The 26,456-nt window shown below is 40.1% G+C and overlaps 1 protein-coding gene across 1 annotated transcript; it reads right to left on the minus strand.

The window, feature by feature from the left end:
* Positions 1–1,092: 1,092 nt before the first annotated feature.
* Positions 1,093–25,346, minus strand: rps6ka5 (ribosomal protein S6 kinase A5). Its single transcript, XM_086274094.1, has 18 exons — positions 25,252–25,346; positions 25,005–25,089; positions 21,828–21,899; positions 21,434–21,652; positions 21,099–21,214; positions 20,912–21,013; positions 20,494–20,577; positions 20,296–20,399; positions 20,051–20,201; positions 19,784–19,945; positions 18,382–18,507; positions 17,085–17,218; positions 16,258–16,351; positions 15,150–15,320; positions 14,639–14,830; positions 9,121–9,280; positions 8,402–8,565; positions 1,093–7,946 (listed from the first exon to the last, which is right to left on the minus strand). Exons 2-18 carry the CDS (start codon positions 25,072–25,074, stop codon positions 7,641–7,643), a joined length of 2,427 nt encoding a protein of 808 aa, XP_086130220.1. The 5' UTR covers positions 25,075–25,089; positions 25,252–25,346; the 3' UTR covers positions 1,093–7,640.
* Between the last annotated feature and the right edge of the window lie 1,110 nt (positions 25,347–26,456).

The raw sequence follows: 26,456 nt of genomic DNA on the forward strand, positions 1-26,456 counted from the left end.
GATGAATTATACTGGACATAGAGTCCTCTTCGGTGAGAGGTGTAGAGCATCCTCTCCTGGTAGCATATGATATTACACAGTAACTTCCAGCTAAGTAAACTGGCAGAAAACTATTTCAAAAACTATATTCATACTTCACCGATTCTGAATTGTGGCACGTATGCTATGATTAATAACTTAATCGACAAATGAGTAAAAAAAGCTAATGATTTACAAATAATTTACAATTTAGTGGAAAAGACATTTAATATGTTGGTATTGAGGAAAACAGATAAAGCTGGTTTAATAAACATCATTCTAACACTAAACACAAACAGTAATAATTTTGCTTTTAAATATTCTGAGAACCCTTTTTTCACATATTTCCAGATGATTAAATTATTACATTTGTCTTATATCTATAAATACTGCCCTGTATACAAATAAGTAAATCAAAACATAAAAATGATATAACAGGAGACTGACATATTTATGGAGAGAAACAGTCTTAGGGTGCTTAACAAATTTAAAAGACAAACTGTAATAAATGCAAGAAAACACAATTATTACTATTTTAAATTCATCAAATGTGTTTTTAAAAGTAAAAACTATATTGTTATTTATGAGGCAAATAAATTGAATTCTTGTTTTTATGCCTAAATCTGAAATGAATCAATCTTAATATTCAACCCCTTCAAAAAAAAAAATATTATTACTATTACTACTAATACTATTTTTATGTTTTTGATAAACAAGAAATTTGAAAATTCACTTCATATTAAGAGCTTAACTGGTGAATTAACCATTAAGGAAATATACAAAATTATTTTGGTAATTATCAATAATGTTAATTTAGGGCACCCATGGCATAAACCTTACATCTGGTGGTGATTTAAACAACCTTGAAGACACAATTTATTGTAGCAATGTTTAAGATAATATATGCTAAACATAATTTTCTACTTGTTTCTAAAGGCTTATTGAACAGTAAACTGCTCTTCTGGTTAAACTTTATTAAACACTGCCATCTGGTGGCTGCCGTCTGACATACTTTTAAAACTCTTGTCAACATGACAAGTTCACACCTGATTTATTAAAATCAAAATCATCAAGTGAACAGGAAATCGTACGTTTATTGTCTTTTTGACAACTCATACACACAAATCCTGGTATCACAAAATATCTTCATTAATGACGTAAACACTTAAAAATACAATGAAGCAGAGGATCTATTAAAAGACTCATTACTGGTATCAGATTATCAAACGTACACATGTATTCAGCTAGCACGTAAAGCATTTATTGAAGCAAATCGAGGGTTTTTTCCCCTCATACTATCGACGGTGTGCCCAAAAGTCCTGAAGGATGATTTTCACAGTGCCTTAAGAAGCAGGTACGCACATGGTGTCTCCTCGCCGTATCTAAAAAGTACTACTGCTGAGGTTTATTTTATCTTAGAATTATCTGACAACAACCATCAAGAGAAACAGAAAGATGAGAAACATTTGAACCTGCACAAAAGAGGACATTTTTCCTGCAACATATGCGTGACTAAATCAACATGTAAGTGCAAAGTTTTGCCCTTAAAGCTTGATGTTGTGTTTTAAACCAGTTTAGTGACCAATCTCAAAGGGATTCACTGCTACAGTACGTTTGGACAAGTTTTGATAAGAACAGAAAGATTGACAGGAATCAAGCAACATCAGCACATGCATGATGGCTGCACTGGTGACGAAAATGATGATGATCACGATGATGAGGATGATGCCTTTACATCCCTTGCAACCCATGGATGTGGAAGCATTAATATCTGTTACCAACTTTACATAGAGCAACACTCGCTGAGTCAAATAAATTAACGCAAGAGAACACGTCCTCATGCAGGTAAGTGTAGCTCAGCAAGGCCACTTTGTAGCTGACCACTTGCTTTTAAAAGGCTGAACTGTAAGGGGGGTATATATACATATGGCTGTCACTGCCCCAGAGATATCAGTGTAGTTGTAGTTGGATACTTTTAATCAAAGTAACTGTTAGCATATACTCCCAAATTAAAACAAAAAAAGTTCACATATTTCATTTCCTGGCTGAAATGATTCTGGATATTATTTAACATTATTAATTCCATTATTTGTATCCAAAGTGGAGCGTATTAGGTCCTTTTTATCTCAGTAGTGCCATTTGTGGACACTACCAGGGTGCCTTTGCATGATTAACCTTTCAAATGAATCTCTTTTTTTTAATCATATACTGAGCTTTTCTCCCTTCCCGCTCCCTTCAAGCCAACTTTCTGTTGATTGGCTGCCCATATCTGGGATATCTGCTCTCACTGACATCATAAAATGTCAGGTTCAAAGACCAATAGACCAAAAAAAAAAAAAAAAAAAAAAAAAAAAAAAAGAAAGAAACCAAGAATTCAGAGCGGTCTGAAGTCTGAGCTTTTGCCACGCAGAGATTACATGTTCAGACATTGAAGTATTTTAGACTTTGATATAAACATCTACAACACAGAAGCACAGCAAAGCTGGACATTTTAACCATTCACTCTTTCTTTTCTCGCTCTTGATCAAAGCTGCTACACCTGACTCATGACTGATGAAAGCTCTACCTTACTTGGAAGTGCTCTAAATTGTATCAATAAATATACTTATCATTAGCCATAGCGGGAGATTTTGTTTGTTTTGAAGCACTTTTTCTGTGGATTCGTTGAGCCACTTAACAATCATCATGGTCATTTTAAAGGATCGCACTATTATGCTTCTCTCAAACAACTGATAGTTTGAGCACTTCAGCACCTTGGACAGCTCCATACATAAGGCAGTGACCAATCAACATGTCTTGAGTCACCCATCACTTCTTTGTATTTTGCTTCCAAGGAAACATACTTTGTTAACTTTTTTTAACATTTTCTAGAGCAAAAGTTCTGTAATCTTTCTAAAAGTTGGTCTGTGGACACTGGTTGCTTTTTCATTCATTTTTTAGACAAGAAAAAAGAAAAATCCAACAAAGACCTAACGCAGGACCTGAGATAGACATCTGGTCCTGCAGTTGATCATTAGAAATGATCTCAAATGAATAGTGACTAAAGAAACCACTCTTAAAGGAGGGAAACTGGGAGAAAAGACAGGTGTGCCAACTATACAAGTGCTGGACTAAAAATAAGTGGGAAGGTCTTATGGAGTGATGAATCCAAATTTTAACATTTTGGAAGTCAGGAGAGAGGTACAACAGTCTACAGCCATCTGTAAAACACAGTGAAGGTTCAGCCATTGTTTTGGGTTTGATTTCAGCAAGTGGTGTTGGCGATCTTTTCAAAACTGATGGAATCATGAATGCAGACAAGTAGCATCAGATTTTATCCACCATGCAAAAACAAAAAGCATCTCATCGGCACTGGTTTCAAGTTTTAGCATGACAATGATCCCCAAACAAACTGTTAATGTGGTAAGATCATCCAAGAAATATCATACAATGAAACATTTTGTACCAACTCTGATTTTGCCTGTATACTGTATTTCCAAGTTAGTTTCTATGTGTCCGATAATTCACTGCACATATTTCCAATTTTCCTGGCAAAATATAGAGAAATGAAGCTTGGCTCAAGACTCTTGCACAGTACTGTACACGTCCTTAATGTTGACAAAAAAGAACAACACTAGCTGCAAGGTGTGTCCAAAATTATCGACGTTCACAAACAACACATGCACACGAGCACCATACTGAGAATCAGTACAGGATGTCACTCAACGCTGCCCTTAGTGTCTTAATCCCATGCGTGACTTCATGGACCGGAGCACTAAAAACACACCGCAACATCCCAAGCCAATTTCTCTGACTAAAGTGTACAACAGCAGTCGCTGGTTTACACAAAACAATTCAAACTACCAGCCCTCTAATTAAGTGTTGGAAAAATGCTAAAAAGGTTTAGCATCATTAGGCGTGACGCTTTCAGGCTTAGAAACGAGGAAGCACTGTAGGCAGAAAAGGAACTTTCGTTAAAATTTAAGGGAACTGACAAAATAATGTATCAAAGGCAACAAGGCCTAAAATAAGAACCGGCCTCCCTCTGTCTCTCTTCCTCGTGGTGGCACAATAAACAAGGTGTTCATCAAAAGAAGGAAAGCCTAGTTTAGAAATCAGCCCCAAGAGACATTGATACTAAACCAACCCTTTCCTGTGATGCACTGTTATTTTCCCTACAAAGAAAGTGAGCCGGGTCCCACAGAGGCAGTGAGTAGAGTACGGTATTTTCTTTGGAACAAACAGCACTGCAGCACATCAGCTAATAGAGCCTGGCTCCCAGAGGGGAGCTCAATATAGGACACTCTTCCTCTTCCTCCACTTGAGCTATTAATACACCCAAACAAAAGAAAAGAGGCTTAATGAGGCAGCAACGGGGAACTCATGCGAACTAAGTTAGACGAGAGCTTTGTAGTGTTTAGCTCCAAGGATTCCAGCTTTTTCATACTGGGAATCTTTTCCATCTGTTCCATTTCTACAGTGGCTGACGTTATGGGAGTAAAAGTACAGTAAACACTGATCAGCCAAAACATTAAAAACACTCTCTGCAATGTTCTGCTGAGAAAACTTGGATCGCACCATTCGTGTGGATGTTCCTTCACCGTACGCTTCCCACCGAAATAACTGCTTTTCCCAGCAGGACAGTGCACCTTGCCACACCACAAAAATTAAACAAAAAACATGAGCAAGAGCCCAAGGTCTTAAACTGCTCTCCAAACTGACTGACAGCAGTCCATCTGCCCTGTCCCAGAAACTAACAGCATCTCACGTCTGTTCTCCAACATGTCAGAGCTGTTTCTTCTGGCACAAGCTGGACATTACACAATATTTGGTGTTGTAGACGATCAGCGTATAGAAATTTTGTTACACCTTTTTAAGCACTCTGCTTAAACCCATTCAATGAGGTCTTTGTGAAATGGCAAAACAAGCAACACAAAAGTGTAAAAGAGATGCATAGATTTAAGCATGATAATGTGCTGGGTATTGATATTACTGATTCCATAAAGAATCTCTGAAGAAAACACATTATGTGCTGTTAAAAAAAAAATAATAATCATCTGTACTAAAAAATATCGTTCATTGAATGGACCAAGAAAAGAAACTCGAACAAACAGAAAATGTGATATATGAAGCTTTTTTTTTTTGCATATTTGCATGAAAGGTCATGTCTCATGCAGCTTAAAGCAGCTACCTTGAAGTTAATGCTTTGGTTCTGATTCAGAGTAAAAATGGAAGAGGATGACAGCGTGTGTTTAAATGCACACAGTAGTCCAACTGAAAATCTGTATCCTGGCTGAGCAGGAGGATCTGATTCTAGGTAGCTTCACATACGGATCACCAAGTACCCCACACAACAGCAAAATACAGTATTTCAATTATTACAATGAAAACAGACAAAGACGTAATTAAAAAACAAAACAAACAACAAAAAAAAAACAGTTAACAGAGCATGGCATTTTTTTCCCCTAACTATCCCAACTAACACCAGAATTGTAACACTGGGATATTACAATATTTAGGCTATTGTAACAAGGGGTTTTGTACACCCATCACAATTTTAAACAGTAAAAGTCCCGAATTGAAAATTGGTTAAGCAAGTAAACAAACTCACATTAAATCAAGTAAGAATCTGCCCCCCAAAAGCCCACAAAGGCAAATAAAGGAAGTGGTTGATGTTTCGGGTCATATCATGCACTGGGGACCTAATACTAACAAGATATCTGCCTCAAAGTGCGAGCTGTCACACAGTGCAAAGATCACCTTTTCAGTCATGCAGTACAACATGGTAAATAGAGCAAGGACGGCATCAATAGTAAAAAGAAGCATGTGGTAGGGATGCACTGATTGTTAACTTCTGGGCCGACTGGCAAATTCTGATGTACTTATTCCACCTTCTGTTCCAGGGAAGCAAAGAAATCTTCACTATAAATAAGCATAACTGAACTTGAAGTCTTTCAACGCTTCATCACACTATACTTGAACAATAAGCCAGTTAAACACTGATATGATTCGCACATCAGACATTTTTAATTGCTGAAATGAGTCAACAAGGCCCACAACAGCCAGATACCAACATTTGGCTAATATAATCAATCGGTGCATCCCTAATTTGTGCTCAACAACTTGTAATCATCAAAGTTCGGCATTTTGCAGTAGTTTTATGACTGAAGACAAAACGGGGCTACTTTTGCTCTACATTGTCTCCAAATGTCCTAGTGTCTGACCGTCTTTAAACGCAAACATTACCATTCAAATGCAGTTTGGCACATAAGCCTTCCTTTAATTAATATTTTTTAATCTAAAAGAAAAAAAAAAAGAGGTCACTTGAAACTGCCCTCAGGCATCTTGGTTCCAAGAAGGCTCAAATCTCAAACTACTTGACGCATTCGACCCTTACGCTAAGCTGATCTTCATTTTCCATTTGGGACATTCTGCTCAATCCAATTGGTTGTAGTGATAATGAGACAATTAGGTCTCTACTGCTTGGCTAAATACTGACTTCAGGATCAGACCACATGGAACAGCAGCAATGCTAAGTCCGGCAGTAGCCATACTCCCACATAAGAGACAAAAAAAAAGTCTAAATATAGCTGTTCTAGTCAGGTTGCACTGCCTCAGGCAGCAGTACTCGCTGATAAAAATCACAGATTTGGCTGAACATACTACATCCACATTTGGTTCTTACAAAAAGATGTGCACACATTTTCATCTTTTATATGAATCAGGAAATGTATATTTTTTAAGCCACTAAACAAATATCAATCTTAAAATTCACCTTAAATAATTAGCAGTACCTATAAAGAACTCTGGTTTCATGACTTTGACTCTTACGATGTATACAAAACAAACTAAAACTGACCTACTAGACTCTTCGATGTGTCTAACTAGAAAGATATATGAAAGATCATTTCACTGTATGGAAAGTTTTTTTGAGCTGATAGGAAAACACACACACACACATACACACACAAAATATCTTCTTTTTTTAGTCTCACTGTATCCATTATTTTTTTTCAGATCATAATGAATCATAAATAAGTTAATAATATAGCTTATCATAAATAAATTTCAGTCTGCAAAATTCACATATAAATAAGCTGCTCCGTATAGCAGAGACGTAAGATTATCCTCCGGCATGTGGCCTTTTGTTTCTCTCTCCTTTTGACAGAAATTACAAAGCATCCGTGGTGTAAACACTGACTTTCCCTTTAAATCTCTAAAAACTCGGACAAAGACAGAAAAGGAGAGGACAGATGTTGTGATTTAATGACGAGACTGAAGATGTCTCTCCATTCTCTGGACCGGGGGCAGTAGGGCAGCCCTTTTCTTTTAGGACACTGGTGACACTTCTTCCTGGTCCAGTCCCTGATTGATAGTCTGTGTGAGAAAGTCAGAGCAAAAGATACGATAGGATAGGCTATTGCTAGTGATGATTGATTGATTGATTGATTGATTGATTGATATAGAGGTGACAGTGCTGCTCCTGCTGCATGCTTGGTTTTAGAGACGTGCTGACATCCATGCAATTGAGCCAGAGACAGAGAGAAAGAAGAAGGATGTCTCTATACTAGTCCAAGCCAAACTTCTTCTTCTTTTTTTTTTTCAGACCCAACTGTCTGAATCTGGATTCTCCTCAGGCTGTCTTACTGTCCTTCTGAGAAGGGAAAGGCTGGAGGTGCTGGCTGGTGCCCAGAATCTGTTCCAGAGGGCACCGGTGTGTTGACAGGGGTGATGACAGGAGTGATGTTAGAGTGCTGTCGATTTGGGTCTCCTTCTTGAAAAGTTTTCTCCTGTGACTGGGAGGAGGAGGAGGACGAATGGGTACTCTCGCTGGAACTGCTGCGGGTCTCTGTGCTGGTACTTGTTTTTTTCATCTTCCTCCTCTTGGCTAGAGGCGCCTTGTCCACCGTCTGGAGGCGGAACCCTTCCCGCTTACATTTGTTAAATGCCTGCGAGTACAAAACAGATGTTTGGTTAGACTTTTACATTTTAGTTTCAATGAAATGCACTGCTCTCATCTTTTTTCAAGGGATCTTACGTTTCAGATCCCATCAATATTTGGCCAAAACCCAGGTCACATAATTATATCATTAGTCGCATTAATATCCATTCAGCATTTTGATGAATCGCAATAACAACACAAATCCAACCTCAAGTAAGACAAAAACTAGCATCTGCGCTTTGTTGCAGTATCAAAGTGCCTTTTGATGCATTTTAAATTACTAATATCTTTAGCATTTGTTTGAATTAATCTTCCCACAATACGGTTAATATAATGTGGTCTCCATCTCTATTAATAACAGCCGGTTGACACTTAGCAGAAGCTACACAATCCAAATTTTACACTAGGTTGGAACGTTCTGACCTACTATCTAACATTAGCACCCTTCTGAACATTTCATACATTAAAAGTAGCTTTGACACAAGTGTGGACAGAGGCAGTGGAGGATCCGAGAATGTCTGGGGTCATAAGTGGGTTGGAGGACAACTGGCTGTCGTCCTGGAGCCAGGCGTTGTAACGGAGGCCACACATCTTAATCCTCTTGTTAGGGTCGACCGTCAGCAGCTCTACAGGAACAAGACGCAGATAATTACCTTTAACGCTCTTAATCCAGGTGGGAAAAGGTGAGACACAGGCAGGAAGTTATTTCCTCTTTAGGAAACCTGATCTCTGAAAGCTGCTTTGTGAGTAGAAAGTTCATCCAAAACACGTCATCACTTACTGACATTGCACTAACGGAGCACTACTTGTCCATTTCTTCTTCCAGACTCTACCAGCACCACCAAAATCTGCCCTAAACACGACTCAAAGCTTTTGCATAAACCTCATTTTATTTATTTAACTAATTTACAATTTCACAAAAACAGTTCATACTACTTTATTTTGAAAGTCGATATTTTATTCTGAAAAAATGAGCCTGGAACAAAGAATCTACCGATAACAGAAGTCTTGGAGCTGCAAGCTAACACTACTCACTTTCATAACCATACCCTAAAATTTGTAGTACTATTTAAGTGGAATTTTATAAATTTAGTGCACTATGTTTCTATGTTTTTAATGGGAAAAAAAGAAACCGAAGCTCAAGTTATTCAAAAGAAAATGAGCCAGTTTTTTCCCCTCACCTTGTATGAGGTCCTTAGCTTGCTGGGACACGTTTCTCCAGGCCTCTCCTTGAAAAGAGAAATCTCCCTGTTTGATTTTACGCATAATCTCTTCAGCACTGGTGTGGGTCAGGCTCTTCTCCTGGCACTGAAAAGGCACCTGGCCGGACAGCATGGTGTACTGCAAACAAAGGAAGACCATGCAATCTGCTATGAACATAAACATATTAAAATAAAGATGATTTAGAGATCTCAATGCAATTTTTACAATACAGTCACATTTAGACTGGCTTACCAGTTTATAATAGCTCTCGCTTAGCTTTTCAGTTATAGACTTTAAAGAGAGAACAACGTTTATTTAGGTTTTTGTTACATTGTTGAGAAAAGTCTTGGAGTGAGGCCAACTGTTGGTCACCTAGAATTAATAATTATTAAATTATTAGTTTTTTAATTTTTCTCAGCTCTTCTCTGTCTCTGAGCTAACAATAGCTGCCACATCATCAAACTGTGGCGACTCAACCATAGCTCGCCACAAAGTGTAGACGCACCTCTGACACCTACTTCCTGTTAAAAGAGAGGTTTTGCTTCCCACTGTCACCAAGTGCTTTCTTAAAAGGGGTCTGATTGCTGGAATTTTCTCTGTATTATTGTAGGGTCTTTACCTTACAATATAAAGTGCCTTGAGGTGACTGTTGATGTGATTTGGTGCTATATAAATAAAATAGAATTAAATGTGAAAGATGCTAGTTTGACAAAATTGGGTAGCACAAATAGAACAACTGTGTCAAAACTTGAACAGTGTTTTTGTGAAAAGCTTTACTACAAAGTTAATAACGACTCCATTATTTTCCGTTTTCAGTACAACACACTCTGCAACTTTGATTTCCAGGAACTGGAATGCTGTGTAAAATGTATATCACCAAAATATCACAATAATCCAATGATTTTGAAGAATTTATAAGGCCTAAATAAAACAAAGAACAATATAATCTTGAAAGAGACATTGCACTGTTACTAAACTCATTTTTTCACAGTAAATATGAAAAATCTGAACATCTCTTTGAGACTCATGGATGCTGCGTTCTGCAAACTACACAACACACTATTTAAAACCAGCATCTGTGATAATTGGGAGCAATAGTGCATATAGAATTAGCTACATAGACATGTGTAAAGGCACCATTAATGCAGATTATGTATACAGGTTTGGTAGCGACAAATGCTCTCATCAGGAAAACCTCTTTTTCAGGGAAGATCTTGGCTATTCTAGCAACACAACATCAAACCCCATTCTGCACAGATCAGTGTGGCTCTGTAGTAAAACATTCAAGGATCCTAACTGGCCTTTTAAACATGCTGTCATTAAATTTGAAATGAACAGATATTTTAAGCGGTTTGACATTTTTCTTTTATCTTTATATGTGCTTTTGATGGTGAATAACTGCATTGCATTTTTTTTTTAATTTACATCTTCTAAAACATCCCAACTATCTTTTTTCTCCATTTAAATCTCTAATGCCTTTGTCCTCAGAAATCAGGTATCTCTAGTGAAAATCTAATTTATACACTTTATACAACAGCTGCGGACGAAAAAACACTATGTGCTCATTTTTGTCAGTGCCACACTACCTTCAATAAGCTGGTTAAGTAACTAGACGTAAGTGTTTAAACACATTTACTGTTAAAATAACATGTTTTAAAAGCGCCCTTGACCGATCACGACTGTCCACATTTTTCCATTGTTATGCTGCAAGTTGTTGACCATGGCTGAACTAGCACTCAAGAGAAGAGCGGTTTGTGCTCAGCTGAAAGAACAGGATTCTCTCACCTTGGCCTGAATGCATCTGCCCTCATATTTCTTATTAAAATGACAGTAGTTGGGAACAACCCTTTTGGCAGCAAAGGCTCTGTTGTGCTGTGATCTCTCTCTCCCTCTATATCTCAACTCAGTTGGCTTCCAGGGCATTGTGCACAAAGCATGTCAGTAGCCATTTCATCAAACCTCCAAGAGGCACAGTACACCCATATCCCCCCAGGGGGCGACGGTGGGAAGCAGCACTTAAACATAGAGCCATGGCTCTGTACGGATGACTGGCCAACTACAGAAATCTTTCTCTCAACTATGTGTCCTTTCCTTATCCTGTCTACCTCTCCTTTTAATTCTTCTCTTCCATGCAAAAAAAAAAAAAAGTTGAATGAGGATGACATATCCGCATAGCCTTTACCAGGTCTAAGAGTGGGGCAGGTTTTGCTTCTTTTTGTGGTGAGCGTAAACTGTGTCAGCTCACCACAGGATGCTGAAGTTTGTACCGCTGAACAAGAGGAGATGAATATCATCCAACACAGATTAGCCTAAACTACTACCAAAATCAGTTAAAATAACAGCTGATTGCTTAATCAGAGTGGCCTGTGTCAAATGTTTAATCCTCAAACTGGATAAGATGTGCAAATCAAGAGTATATGAAGCTTCTGATTAAACATTTATTTGGTTATAGAAGCACTTCAGTCAAAAGCATTTTTAGACAAGCTTTAAAGTGGGAATCTGGGTTCTGAAAAGATTTGTGTAAATTATACATTTATATAATCAGGTCACTTTCCTGGAGCATTGTGGAAAGTGATGGCGTTAAGTCACAAAGAAGGATGCTCCTGAATAGGGCTAATCAATGATCAGTTATTTAGTTCTATTACAACCTGTGAGAGCCATGAGTTTCATCAAAAATCTACCTTTCATGTACAGAGCAATACTTTCATAATGTCTTTGAGCTACATGAAATTTTACTTACCAAGAATATTGCATTTCAACAAGCAAAATAACTTAACGCACTAATATACCCTGGAATTTATATTCTGCCTTTTTTTTTACGAAAAAGCACCACACCTATGAACAGCCAACCATTCTTTGGATAACAGATACTACTAAGGATGACAGGTTTGGTATGGATCTTCTTAAGTGGAGCTGCATGAGGGAACGTCTAGCAGAGGCCCCAGTCCGCGAGATCTTCAACGCACACCTCCGGCAGAGCTTCGACAGCATTCCGAGGGAGACTGGGGACATTGAGTCCGAATGGACCATGTTCAGAGTCTCCATTGCCGAAGCTGCTGCATTGAGCTGCGGCCGCAAGGTGGTGGGTGCCTGCCGTGGTGGTAATCCCCGAACCAAATGGTGGACACCAGAGGTGAAGGGAGCCACCAGGCTGAAGAAGGAGTCCTATCGGGCTTGGTTAGCCTGTGGGACTCCGGAGGCAGCCGACAGGTATCGACAGGCCAAGCGGAATGCGGCTCGGGCAGTGGCTGAAGCAAAAACTCGGGTGTGGGAGGAGTTCGGAGAGGCCATGGAAAAAGACTTTCGGACTGCCTCGAAGAGATTCTGGCAAACCGTCAGACGTCTCAGGAGGGGAAAGCGGTGCTCTACCTGCACTGTGTATAGTGCTGGCGGAGCGCTGCTGACGTCGACTGAGAAAATTGTCAGGCGGTGGAAGGAATACTTCGAGGACCTCCTTAATCCCACTGACACGTCTTCCGAGGAGGAAGCAGAGTCTGGGGATGAGGGGAATGACCCGCCAATTTCCGGGGGCGAGGTCACTGAGGCAGTTAAACAACTCCTTGGTGGCAGAGCCCCTGGTGTTGATGAGGTCCGCCCCGAGTTCCTGAAGGCTCTGGACGTTGTAGGGCTGTCCTGGTTGACACGCCTCTGCAATGTTGCGTGGAGATCAGGGGCAGTACCTGTGGACTGGCAGACCGGGGTGGTGGTCCCCATCTTTAAGAAAGGGGACCGGAGGGTGTGTTCCAACTACAGGGGGATCACACTCCTCAGCCTCCCTGGGAAAGTCTATGCCAGGGTGCTGGAAAGGAGAGTTCGTCCGTTAGTCGAACCTCGGATACAGGAGGAACAATGCGGTTTTCGTCCTGGTCGCGGAACACTGGACCAGCTCTTTATCCTCTCCAGGATACTTGAGGGTGCATGGGAGTTTGCCCAACCAGTCTACATGTGTTTTGTGGACTTGGAGAAGGCATTCGACCGTGTCCCTCGGGGTGTCCTGTGGGAGGTGTTGCGGGAATATGGGGTGTCTGGCCCATTGCTACGGGCCATTCGATCCCTATACAACCGTTGCAAGAGCTTGGTTCGCATTGCCGGCAATAAGTCGGACTCGTTCCCGGTGGGTGATGGGCTCCGCCAGGGCTGCCCTTTGTCTCCGGTTCTGTTCATAATTTTTATGGACAGGATTTCTAGGCGCAGCCAAGTGGCGGAGGGCTTTTGCTTTGGTGGCCTCAGAATCTCATCTCTGATTTTTGCAGATGATGTGGTTCTGTTGGCTTCATCGGGTGAAGGCCTCCAGCTCGCACTGGAACGGTTCGCAGCCGAGTGTGAAGCAGCGGGAATGAGGATCAGCACCTCCAAATCTGAGGCCATGGTTCTCAGCCGGAAAAGGGTGGAGTGCCCACTCCGGGTCGGGGATGAGTTCCTGCCACAAGTGGAGGAGTTCAAGTATCTCGGGGTCTTGTTCGCGAGTGATGGGAGAAGGGAGCCGGAGATCGACAGACGGATTGGGGCTGCAGCTGCAGTAATGCGGACGCTGCACCGGTCCGTCGTGGTGAAGAGGGAGCTGAGTGTAAAAGCGAAGCTCTCAATTTACCGGTCGATCTACGTCCCTACCCTCACCTATGGCCACGAGCTGTGGGTAGTGACCGAAAGAACGAGATCGCGGATACAAGCGGCAGAAATGAGCTTCCTCCGAAGGGTGGCTGGCCTCTCCCTTAGAGATAGGGTGAGAAGTTCGGCCATCCGGGAGGGGCTCAGAGTAGAGCAGCTGCTGCTCCACATTGAAAGGAGCCAGCTGAGGTGGTTCGGGCATCTGACAAGGATGCCCCCTGGGCGCCTCCTGGGTGAGGTGTTCCAGGCATGTCCCACCGGGAGGAGGCCCCGGGGCAGACCCAGGACACGCCGGAGAGATTATATCTCTCGGCTGGCCTGGGAACGCCTTGGTATTCCCCCGGACAAGCTGGAGGAGGTGGCTGGGGAGAGGGAGGTCTGGGCCTCTTTGCTTAGGCTGCTGCCCCCGCGACCCGGCCCCGGACAAAGCGGATGAAGATGGATGGATGGATGGATGGATGGATATAAAAAAAAAAAAAGAAGGCCTACTAATCTATTAATTATATAACCATAAAAAAGATCAGCTATAACTGTAATCAACAATTGTACCTAAAAATATTAATAATAGAACAGGTTAATGGAATTCAAATTAAAGCCTTAAGTCAGGATTTAAAGTAAGTTAAAGATCCAATACCCTTCCATTTCCAGCCAACTCAACCCTACCAACAATGCAACAGTCCTAGGCTCACCACATGAACATCAATAAATGCACTACAATCTATGATTCATATAGTGTAAATGGTAACGTTAGCATAAACAGCTTGTTCACCATTCAAAAACTCAGATAACGGTTTGCTCGTTGTTCTCTCCCCAATTGCTGAACAATCAATGATCCTCGGTCAAATTAATAGTGCTTTGATTTAACCTGAGCGTGGCTGCTCCACTCACCAGGATGACCCCTAGACTCCACAGGTCACAGGACTCATCATAGCCATCATATTTGAGTATCTCTGGTGCAGCATACTGTAGGGTGAAGCAGGGAGTCTTTAGGAGCTGATTGTCTGGTGGTTTCAGTCGAGCGAAGCCAAAGTCTATGATTTTTATCTCAGAGTTCTCACTCTCATCTGTGAAGAGCAGGTTCTACAAAGCAATTTGAGACACGCACAGCAATCATTTTTCTCAGCTCAGCAGAACTGGTTCACTCAAGTAGTAAATTGTACATCATGACTGACCAGGTACTTGTGACCCACGTTGGGGTCAAACAATTTTACTCTTGTTTTGTAAAAAAATAGCAGAGTGAGAACGAGAGAAGGACAGATCATACAAAGTTCAGAAAAACACAGTAATTCTTTTTCAGAAACGTACGATCCAGCCAGCCTGCATTCATCACAAAGACACAAACTGTGCTTGGACAGAAAGAAATCTCTGGCAATAGCTCAGCTGAGAAGCTCTCCAATACCTCCGGTTTAAGATCCCTGTGCACAACTCCTACATCATGCATGTGACTGACAGCAGACACCAGTTTGCGCATGATCCGGCTGGCTTCCGTTTCGCTGAAATGTTGTTTCCGGCGGATTCTCTCCAGCAACTCCCCTCCACCAAGCAGCTCCAGAACCAGGTATGTGTGAAGCTACAGCAAACACATACAGGATAAGGTTACATCTGTTACACCCACTCTTAACCTATATTCTTTAACAACCCTTGAATTAGCTCGGCATGCACAAACACTCTTAAATGTTTGGCAATTAAATAAATATTGGAAAGTTTGTCTTTCCTAAAATATCATCAATGTTGCTTTCAAAGCTTGAACACCACATTGAAAACAACTGAAAAGTGATGGGTGAAACATTAAACTGTAATTTTTCTATTGCGTAACAAACAGAAACAAACACACACAAAAAACCATCCTTGATCTCATGATGGTGACATTAAACCACATTGGTATTAAGTAAAAATGAAAGGGGCCAGACAAAGTGGCAGGAGAATGATGTGCCAGAGCAGCGGGGTTGAGCTTCTCATTAGTGCAGGATCTAGGGAACAAAGACAGGACTCAGCTGAGGCGGGTGAGGCAGCGCTGCTTTGATCTGGGTCACAGACCTGTGAGGTACAGTAATAACCCCACTGAGCTCATCAGGACTAAAGTGGTGCTCCTGGGCATGAAGGACCGAGGCTAATGAAGCTGTACACAGTCACACACACGGTCACACCTTCCATATACCGGGGGTAAGCTACATTTAGAACATATGCGCGCTTAGTTTGGGTTAAGTGTGCGGCTCGATTAGCAAAACAAGTGAATCTAGGTTGTTACTATTCAGTGGCGAAAAATGGATGTTTGTGCAGCTGCAGTTTAGAAATAAATCAGAGGCGAAATATTGAGCACAGTGTGAGATGTTCATGAAACAATATGCAAAGAGATAAAGAAACACCCAGAGGGCTACCAGCATCCCCATTAATCTGCCTTGTTCCATTTCCTCGACTTAATAAGGCTGCAGTCCCCACAGACTAGGCAGAGAGCTATGGAAAACAGAATTTATGGAGGCAAATGTAACGGACGCGATTATCTTTACCTGATCGTGGTAAATTTCATGTAACTTGACAATGTTGGGGTGACCGTCGCAGAGCTTCAGGGCTGCTATTTCCCGCTGAGTCTGGGCCTCCATCCTACAGCAAAGCCAGTCACATATACACACACAGGACAAGTGGAACATTTTCCTACTTTTGCATTACGTGTTTAGGAGCACAATATGCTAAGATTTTCTTTTTTTTTAAAGAAGACAAAACATTTACACACATTACAACACTATTAGTTGTACCACGTTAACGTTTTCTTATAACATGCTCAATACAGTATAAAAAAAAAAAAAATCCTTTTATAACCCAGAACACACTGGAAAATATTAGGTTTTAGGAATTAGGTTTCTTTTATTTATTTTGTTTACTTTAGGGGAATTTCCAAAATACTTTAGGGCAGTTTTGCTCTAACCAACGAAGAGCTAGAAAATACTGGACATGGGTTTGCCTTGCATCAGTCCTAATGTCAACTATAATCAAAACTATAATACTGGGTGCCAAACTGTGGAGGAGTGTACTATAAGCATACATGGGATTTTACAGGACGTGGCAGTAAAAACAACCAAGTTATCTACTTATATAACCTGGATTTTTCATAGGGAAAAAAAAAAAATCAGGAAAATATGTAATCAGGTCGAATTATGACATTATTTGGCCTTTGTTAGTTTAACATTTATTAGTCTTCTCAGACTGGCTTCAGACTTGGCTGAGCAGGGGATGGAGGAGGGTGGCGGTCCAACTGATCCAGTAAATCTATAAACAAAAGACAGAGCCAAAAGCATCTGAGTTGACAAACACATGTGTGCACCCAGTGAACTCGTACCTCTTGCTGACAATCTTGACTGCATATTTCTGCCCAGTCTTCTTGTGTGTGCACCGTCTGCAGATCGAGAAGCTACCCTCCCCCAGAGCACTTTCCTTCAGGTCCATTTCATAACTCATATAGAAAGGCGAGTCCTGCAAATACGCATAAAAATAATCACAAAAAGTAAGAATTATGTGTATATTTTATTATCACGCAAATAAAATTCACATTAAATATTATAGCCTGATATAGGATGTTTGTTTGTAGAATTAAAGTAGAGATTTTGCAAGTTCCTACATTACTTATGACCAAATTAATTTGCCAATTATCTGAGTATTATCTCAGGGCCTTAGTTGCTTTCAGTTTTCTACAGAGAATACTTGGTACACTTGACATTCTTCATTCTTTCTATTCCCTTTCTTTTAGTCAAGTCTTTTCTGGAGGTTGTATGCAGAATTTATATTAAAAATCCTGATTCAATTACAGCTAGAATCCCCAAAGCTATCCCTCTTCTCACCCATAATAATGTTCATAATAATTCTTCTCTCATTCTAGTTTTATGCTACACAAAGGGTTGTTTTTAAGTATATCACCACACCAACCCTGTACACTTCACATGCAAAATCGAAAAGAAGAAATACAAATGTGACGAGGACTTTAAAAAAAATAGCACTGAAAGTCTCGACTTTAGATCTGAACTAAAAGAGTTAAGATCGTCACATGATAAGACAGAAATACCGTTAAAAAGCTTCCTGTTTGCTAACCAGAATCTGGTTTAAAACCTATAATGTGCACCCAGTGGAAACTTTAGAAAAGAAAAGCCAGCTACTGTAGTTAAACCACTAATTTCCTTCATTGTTTAGATACAATTTAAAAGCCCAATTTCTTGTTTTTCCCTCCGTTTTCTTGGATTATTGAAGCAGCAAACTGAAAAGGACTAAGATAAATAATTACAATACCTTTCAGCATTATGACTAATCTCATAATAAATAGAAAATGCTAAGGTTTGCAAAACAGCTCAGTTTCCCAGGATGTTGTTGAGAAAGCTTTAAGCTAACTGAGCGCACAAAAAGCACTGCTACCTTTTCAAAAAGCATTATGCTGCAAAGACACGCAAGTGTATTCACGAACAAACGCTATTAAATAAACAGGATTAAGCCTGAAACGGAACGTGAGTGCAGTAAAACTAGCACAGAAGAAAAATAAAGTTCAAGTGGAATGGAAAGGAAAGGAAGGAAAAGTTCTCATCTGTCTGTGACAGCATCCATTAGCTTAAGTGTGTTTGTGCTCGGAGAACCAAGTCCATTCATTTTACCTTCATCATGGCGCTGTGGGCCACCGCAGCTGAGCCTGGCTTTTCAGAACCCCCACACAGCTGGACAGGGTCATCCATCACCACATTCCTTTTGAACAGGATGGAGGGGGCCATAAAAGAGTAACCCTGCAAATAAAAACACAAGAGCCCTAGGTGTTTACATTTTACTAAGACATAAAGCGAGAGATGGACTAGGGCAGGAGAAAAGGAAACTTCCTCCACTGCCACAGAAAAATAGAGTCCCTTAAAATAAAACAAAATTGCGTAGTTTTCTTTAAATCTATCAAAACCAGCCTGTCAGCTCAACAATAAGCCCAATTCTCTTCATGTGTGACTGACAGTGGCTGTCCAGCTGTTCCTATTGTTAGGCCTGTCATTGTGGAGCGCTGCCTGCTTAATTCCAGCTGTGGGGAGCACAGAGCTTTGAGCTGGCATTAATCTCTCCCTCTCTCTTTTACACCGGCACACACACAGCTGTGTGATATGTAGTGACAGCAATGGATGGACGGAAGGATGGGTGTTGAATGAATGAGATGCCCTAAATTGCCGGGCTTGAATATTTGATTGCTCTGCTGTGAAATTACATCTTGGCGCTCTTAATGCAATTTTAATTTTGTTTTGTGCGACACGGCGGGGGAGCAAGTGCACGGTTTAAAACTGGGATTGCTGTCGTTATCGCAGAGATTGCTAGGCTTGCAAATTATAAAGACCACAAAATTTCAGACTACATGAATGGCAGCTGAGAGTGAAAAAAGCCAAGATGAAGTTGGCAATCAAAGACTGAAGGCGTAACCGAGACAGACGTGGTGATGCTCTCAAAGTGTAACCTTTTATTCCATGAGAGAAGCCCGTTAATGGATCTATTGATCTAGCATGCTCAAGGATCCAGAAGGCAATCAGAGTTGAAATTTCATGCAATACATCAGACAGCCATCAGCTGGCATGGAGTTGTGGGCCATATTATGGTTCAAAGCTACATCAAAAATAGTCATTCACATCTGTTACTTCAATAAGAGCTGCATATGGCAGCAATTACTTCAATAAAAGACCCTTTAGTCAATTTGAATACCAATGCACACAGACAGACTCATGTTGACTTACAGCAACCTTTTGAGGACATTCAAAACTTCACTTGATTACTTCAATTGCTGTGAAGTATGTCAAATATAGTCACAGACAAAAAGCGGATAATGTATAATGCGATTTTTCATCCGTGTCAACATTTCACACTGCCTGCTACCAAAGCCCAGACAAACACGGGCTCTAAACAAATGCCGATAAACGGTGTCCTGTGCGATGACCTCCAAGGAGCACAAAGAAATATTCCTGTCTGCAAACAGCAGCAGCATGAGTCACAACAAAACACAGTCTGCTTGTCTAAGATGTCTTCCTTCCCTCCCACCTGGAAGATGCGGTCACAGTTCTGAGGCAGAGCTGCGGGAGAGTAGGTGGGGTCCATCTCTGTGAACTCGTCTGCAAAGTTGCTGACGTCCAGCTCATCCCGAATCACTGGCTTGAATGGCGCAGGCACCTTTTTGGCTGCCAAGTCCTCCCAGTTAATTTTCTAATGTGAAAACCATGTAGAAATACTCAGTACAAAACAATGACATCTCAGTCCATTAGTTATATTAAATATCGTGACCATTACAAGACAGGCAATGAAATCCACCTGGTAAAATGGGTGTTTCTTTACATTCTCCGCTCCATTAGGCCCCGACCCTAATCTCTTCTTTGGATCTTTAATGAGGAGTCGCTGGATTAGGTCTTTGGCCAGTGGTCCCATGTCTTTAGGGAAAGGGGGATCTTTTTTGGCAATCCTCCTGTGATGTGCGAGAGATATACAGCAGCATTATAGACTGATTATAACTGAAATATAGCTGCAAGCTGAGGCTGATGATCAAGGAGAATTCATACTTGGCAATGTCCGTGTGCGAGTTCTCATCTCCATCAACAGTGAAGGGCGACCCACCAGTCAAAAGCTCATACATCAGCACGCCGAGGCTCCACCAGTCCACCGCCTGGAATGCATGAAAGCACCTAACCGTGACTTCTCACTGGAGAGTGTGCAACATGATTTGATCAAACAGGCAATGACATGAAACTAGAATTTACCTTGTCATGTCCAGACTCTCCTCCTTCCACAATTTCTGGAGCCATATATTCAATGGTGCCACAGACAGAGAAAGCTCTTTCAGCCTATTTTTTAAAAACAAAACCAAACATTTCGTAAGACAAATATGACACAGAATAGAGATAAAATACTCTATCCTAACAGACGCTGCATCCTAATATTTCTCTGCATTTGTAATGAGGAAGTGAGAAGTGGTTATATCTCTATACTGATGAAAAAATATCTCTAATGTGAAATACCCAAACCCACACTATTTAAAGTAAAAATCTGGCTTCACAGTTGGGTTTTTGAGGGCATTAAAGAAAAAGCAAAATGTCCTTTTTGGGGTTTTATTAGCTAAAACGTATTTTGAGAATAGAAAAGGTTTGAGAGGTTTAAACACATAAAGGCAAACTGTACCTGATCAAATTCTTTACTAAGGCCGAAATCTGTGAGAACTATGTGACCGTTTGAATCTAGTAGAATATTCTCAAGTTTAAGGTCCCGATAGACAATCCCAAGCTGGAACAAGAAAATAAAACACAGGTTAATCATCAAGGACGGAAGAAGCGCTACTGTTTACTGTTGAGCTAAATCTGAAGGTCACCTCGTGTAGATGTTCTAGTGCCAAGACAATCTCTCCACTATACAGGGCTACTTCTTGCTCCTTAAACCGCACCCTTTGCACTAAGTGCGTGAAGAGCTCCCCACCATTTACATAATCTATAAAGGAAAACATCATGTTTGTTATGTAAGTTAGTTAATGTCCCTACAAGGAAAGACAATTTTTATTCTCTGCGTACATTAATATATTTAGCTGTTAAAAATGTGGGGGTTTTCCACTGGGTTCAGACAGTTGCCATAGGCCTTAAATCTTTGATATAACAATTTAAAATCTGAATTTATCTTAAAATTTAAAAAATTATTATCAAATATCCTCACCAAGAATGAGGTGCAGCTTGGTTTCTGTTTGGAAGGCATAGTGAAGTGTGACAAGGAATGGAGACTGGCGAATGTGCTCCAACACCTGCCGCTCGGTCCGCGTGTGTTCTGCAGTCTTGGCCTTCTGTACAATAGTGGCCTTCTTCAAAACCTTCATGGCATAAAGCTTTCCTGCATCATGGCCACTGACTTTTCTCACGAGGAACACCTTTCCATATGCTGGCAGGAAAATAATCACAGACAGGGCAAAGTTCAATGAAGGTGGGTAAACAGAAAAGACTCGTTCGACAAGCTTAGCATTCCAAAAACACTCTTTTGTTGGATGACAGAATGGCGTGCAAACAAATTTCTGAATGTTCAAGTTTACATTAAGGGAAAGTAACACTGCACTTACCTCCGGTACCCAGCACCTTTAATAGCTCAAAGTTTTCTATCCCCACCCTCTCTACATGGCCCGTCAGGTTGGCTGAAGTCAAAGTAAAAATAACAATATTAATATATTTGTAGTGAATACTTGAAATAATAAAGATGGCTTGATTGTCAATATACACAGACACTTGAAAATATATTCATACTGTATTTTTGGCATGAAAAGTAATTGTCAGTGAAATTATATTTTTAAGATTTCTCCAAAGCAATTAAATCACATAAGGTAAAGTTTATTAGCACTGAAAGATCACTTAATGCTTACTACAAGAAAAACTTTATATTTAGGGATGCTCTGAAATTCTGGATATGACTATTTTTCATTTTTCATTTGGTTTTTGTTGTTTTTTATTCCCCCTTTTGCTCTAGGGAAACAGGCAGGCCAGTGCAAAACGGATATAACACATAAATATTGGCCACTGATATTTGCAAATGCGATTTTGTTTAGCAATATCCCAGTACCAGTTAATAAGGCTAATATAGGCTAATACCAATGTTCAGCAAATGTCTCAGTGCTTCCCATAGTGCATCCTTGTTTATACTCACAGCCTGACTGTATGCAGTTGCACTATGAAGCTCCCACCTGGCATTTTTCAGTACCTGGAAATAACTATTAATGGCTAAAGATTAGATAGTAAAGTCAAGATACCTAAGGTTCAAAGAAGCACAAACTGTGGATACACATTGTAATAGAAAACTGAAGGGTTTAATTTCTGGTCCGATCTTTACCCCACAGCTCTATAATATATCTGTTTCCAGTCTTAAATAATAAGGATTAAAGATGGTTTGTTAACTACCATGCTCGTGTGCTCTATTGGGGATGAAATAAAGGACTATGAGTAAAAAATTCTCCTCTTATCTATTATTAATCAACAAAACAAATCTTAATTTGTTTTTAACTACTGTTGAGTTATCAACACTGCATGTCTACCAGTAGACATTTTTTGGTACACTTGTTTTGTAGATTGGGGTCAAGTTTGAATTCTGATGCACTTTACTATGTGACTTAACTGAGACTTAATGAAAAGGTTTAAAAGCTGGAGAATTGGGCTTTCAAATGAAGAACCATCAAATTAAAACAAGAGACAACAAAACACCAACAACAGCAGACTGGTAGCATTGTTATGGTGATTTCACTTCACCATTACGTTAAAAAAAAAAAAAAATGACCGCAAATAACACATGCATGATTACCAAACTTCCTCCATGTAAACAAGTGTTACAAAAACACATTTGCTCTTCCTGTCTCCTAAATATGCAGCACTACAAAATAATCCTCCCTTCCACTGCAAGCAAACTCGCTAAATTAACCAGCAAAAGGTCATTATCTTCCATTAAAGATCTTCACTGAATTCAGCACACACTGTCTGTGACTCCCTGTGTCTCACTAAATCATGGTCTCCCAGTACAGCTGACTGAGCACGGCACACTCTTAGACATGCATGTCCATTGTAGTGAACACATTCCTTCTGTCTCGCACTCTGGAAATAGGGTACTGAGCAATTAAAGCGGCTGATTTAATCTTTTCCTCTGCTTCTCCAGTTACACACAAGACAAAATGCTGCAACTGTTAGGCAATTTGAGCGCACACTGTATCATTTCAGAACAACAAAGCTGTCCTTCAAATTTAAGGTCAGAGATTCAGGTTGCATAACACCCTTGTCAAGCTTACCCTGCCAAGGCCCAGTTTGATTTTGGTGTTTATTAATAGCCTAACAGAGGAGTCCTAGGAATCCCTTTGCTTTATTGGAGGGAAATTATGCTTCCTTTAAAAAAAATAAATGAATTAAAAACTTTAAAAAAAAAACCAGATCTGTTAAACTTTGTGCTTGGTTGGTTTCCTGAGCAATTGTTGTTAAAGACCCAACATCTAATACAAGCCCCGGACAAGCAAGAATATTCTTTTATTGTGCAACTGCCAGCACAAGCATGATTACTTATTTTATGATAACATAGCCACATTTAGTACAGCTCTGCCTTGATCTCCAACAGGAAGACAGGGAGGTGCAATGACAACTGATATTGACATATTTTTATATTGACATATGAGCTTGGAGAACTGTGTGGTTGTTCTGGACTAAGACATCTCCACAGACAAAATGGTACAGCTGGATGCAAAGTAGCCATAAGTTTCACTGTGTTAAATGAAACACACAGGGAAAAAAGTGACAACTAGACAGACTGCATTTTTAGGGCAGGGCAATAATCGGGGTGCAGCATAGTCATGTTGGAGCCTGAACAGGAGCCCTGTATCATTATAACCTAGTTGTCCACTGTACAACTTCACTAAGCAGTCTTCTTCACTTCTTCACAGAAACCCTCTTTCGAACAATAGAAATAAAATTGAATTGAATTGAATTGAACACTAACATTAAAATCTCTGTTTATTTGTGAATCCTGCCTAGATTTACTGTAAATTCTTAGTGAACTCACACTATACTGTCCTTCAGTAGATTACCCTTTTAGGGATGAGGCTTAGTAGTATAAAGTTAACCAGGCTGCTCAGGAGATTAATATGTCATTGCATGCACTGTTAGAAGCAACAGCTGTAGCTAAGGTTACAGGTGATCTTAACTATTGTGTAATATGCAGAATGAAACTATAGGCTAACATTAGCGTGTTGGACTTGACATCACTGCAGCTGGCTCTGCCTTTTTTGACTGAGGAGAAGTTAGCTGTGACAGCAAAAACAGTCACACACAGGCAACAGCAGGAAAACCCAGCAAAATAAGTTAAGGCGTTGACAATGGCATTAACTTAGTGAAATCTTCATCGATGCTCTGTTTTTAACCTGGTTACACGCTGACAACTAGCTTAAGCTAATGTTATTTCCCTGGTTGAGTTCGGTTTATAACAAACGCTAGCCGCTAGCTCGCCGTAATAATATGGTCAGATAACGTTAGTTTGTGTGAGTTCGCGGTAACGTTATAAGTAGTAATGACAGTCGGATGTTAGCTTTCCTCTGCCATGTTTGAACTTGTGTAACGTTGATGTTAGTGCTTACTACAAACGATCACTGACAGTGACAGTTGCCTCCCCTAAGCTAGCCCAGCTAACATTTTTCTCGCTCCGACACGTGTCTCCAAAACATAAATATCGAATGAAATTCACAGCATTGAGTTTTACCGGCTCCCAGCTAACTTACCATTTTTCAGCTCGTGTTTCACAGTAAACAGGTCACCTTCTCTGGAAGATCCCTCCATCGGGGATGGCATCGTAATTTCGTGTCCCTATTATATTCAAATATGCTTTCAGACAGATTTAGATTCACCTGCCAAGCTAGATTGCAAAATTAGCATGCAGAAACCATATAATGCATAACAAAGGGATCAAACGCCGATAAATTCGGCGCCTAACCTGACAGATACTCGAGTAAAAGGTTGTTACTAAACCTTGCAGCTAACAAGCCCAGAGGAAACACTTGCTTCTTCCAGTACACCACCACGACCACTACCTTCGCAACCAGCCAGTCCCTATTCGCTGATTGGGGTTACTATGTGAAAAGCTGGCCTCTGATTGGATTCTTTCGTCGTAACGACACATAATCCCGCCTTCTCCAATATATTGGTGCTGCCTTCAAATGTCCGTGTTAACACGCTGTGCCAAAGGTCAGAATGTAAGTATAATAAATACTTCTTATCAGTTTAGACAGCATATACATATGAATACAAACTACACGCATGTCCTAATGTAATAAATTAATGCAGGCCTACAGTGTTAGGTGCAGATCTCACTTTAGATTTTCCACTTCAGTTTTCTGATGAAACCTCTTCAGTCCTATCCTACTTACTGTCAATAAGATAATAAAGTTAGAATGAAGAAAAATGTATCAGATTTAACATATAACCATAATACGGAATATGGTGCAATAGGTTCAAGAGATAATCCAACAATACAGAGCTGGTATGACTTTTGCCTAAGGATAGTAATATTTTATTGTTTCACTATTATGCACATGTCTAAAAGGAATTATAGTTACTTTTCTTTTAGATTTTCTTTTATCCCCTCATCTGGTCTTGCCACAAACAGCATATCATGAAAGTGATCAGTTCCTGTTAGTTGAGGTAGAGCAGTTCCTCAGAAATACAAACCACCTTATCCAAAACGATCGCACTTCTGAAAGGAAATCTCTCAAAAACGGATTCAACACAAATGTGAACATTATAACATTAATAAATATTGAATTAACTGCAAAACTGTTAGGCTAGTATGTTAACTTCAAGTGGATGGTTGTAACGTAAACTGTCAATCTAATGCAATTCAGTTAACTGCCCACGGGGTGTCGCCCTTGTGCTGTTACTGTGGAGAACAAACACGTAGACAGTAATTGTAAATATTTTTTCCTTTTTTTTTGTTCAATAAATTGTATTTGTAATATCTCCTGTGTGAATATTTCTTAATGTAAAAAGCAAATTTTCTTAGAGCAAATCTGCACTGATCATTCATGCAGTCTACCACAAAATTGTTGGCTACCTGAAGAAATGTGCTTCCTTTATCTATGCAGAAGACTGTAGCTTTAGGCAAATAAATTTAAAAAAAAGACGCAGTTCTTCCTGCGTGCCTTTATTAAAAGGCGCCACTTCTCTGAAATCTGTAG

Source organism: Aulonocara sp. 'chitande type north' Nkhata Bay, linkage group LG19 (genome assembly GCF_057382095.1).
Source record: "Aulonocara sp. 'chitande type north' Nkhata Bay isolate Kocher_YH1m ecotype deep benthic linkage group LG19, A_spYH_male_GT1.1, whole genome shotgun sequence".
In the NCBI taxonomy this organism is placed as follows: Eukaryota; Metazoa; Chordata; class Actinopteri; order Cichliformes; family Cichlidae; genus Aulonocara; species Aulonocara sp. 'chitande type north' Nkhata Bay.

Coding starts and splice junctions, on each gene's coding strand:
- rps6ka5 (XM_086274094.1), bottom strand. CDS start 25,074: ATGCCATCCCCGATGGAGGGATCTTCCAGAGAAGGTGACCTGTTTACT. Junction 21,653..21,827: donor AAAGGTGCTGGGTACCGGAG/GTAAGTGCAGTG, acceptor TTTTCCTGCCAG/CATATGGAAAGGTGTTCCTC. Junction 19,946..20,050: donor AGAAACACCCATTTTACCAG/GTGGATTTCATT, acceptor TTTTCACATTAG/AAAATTAACTGGGAGGACTT.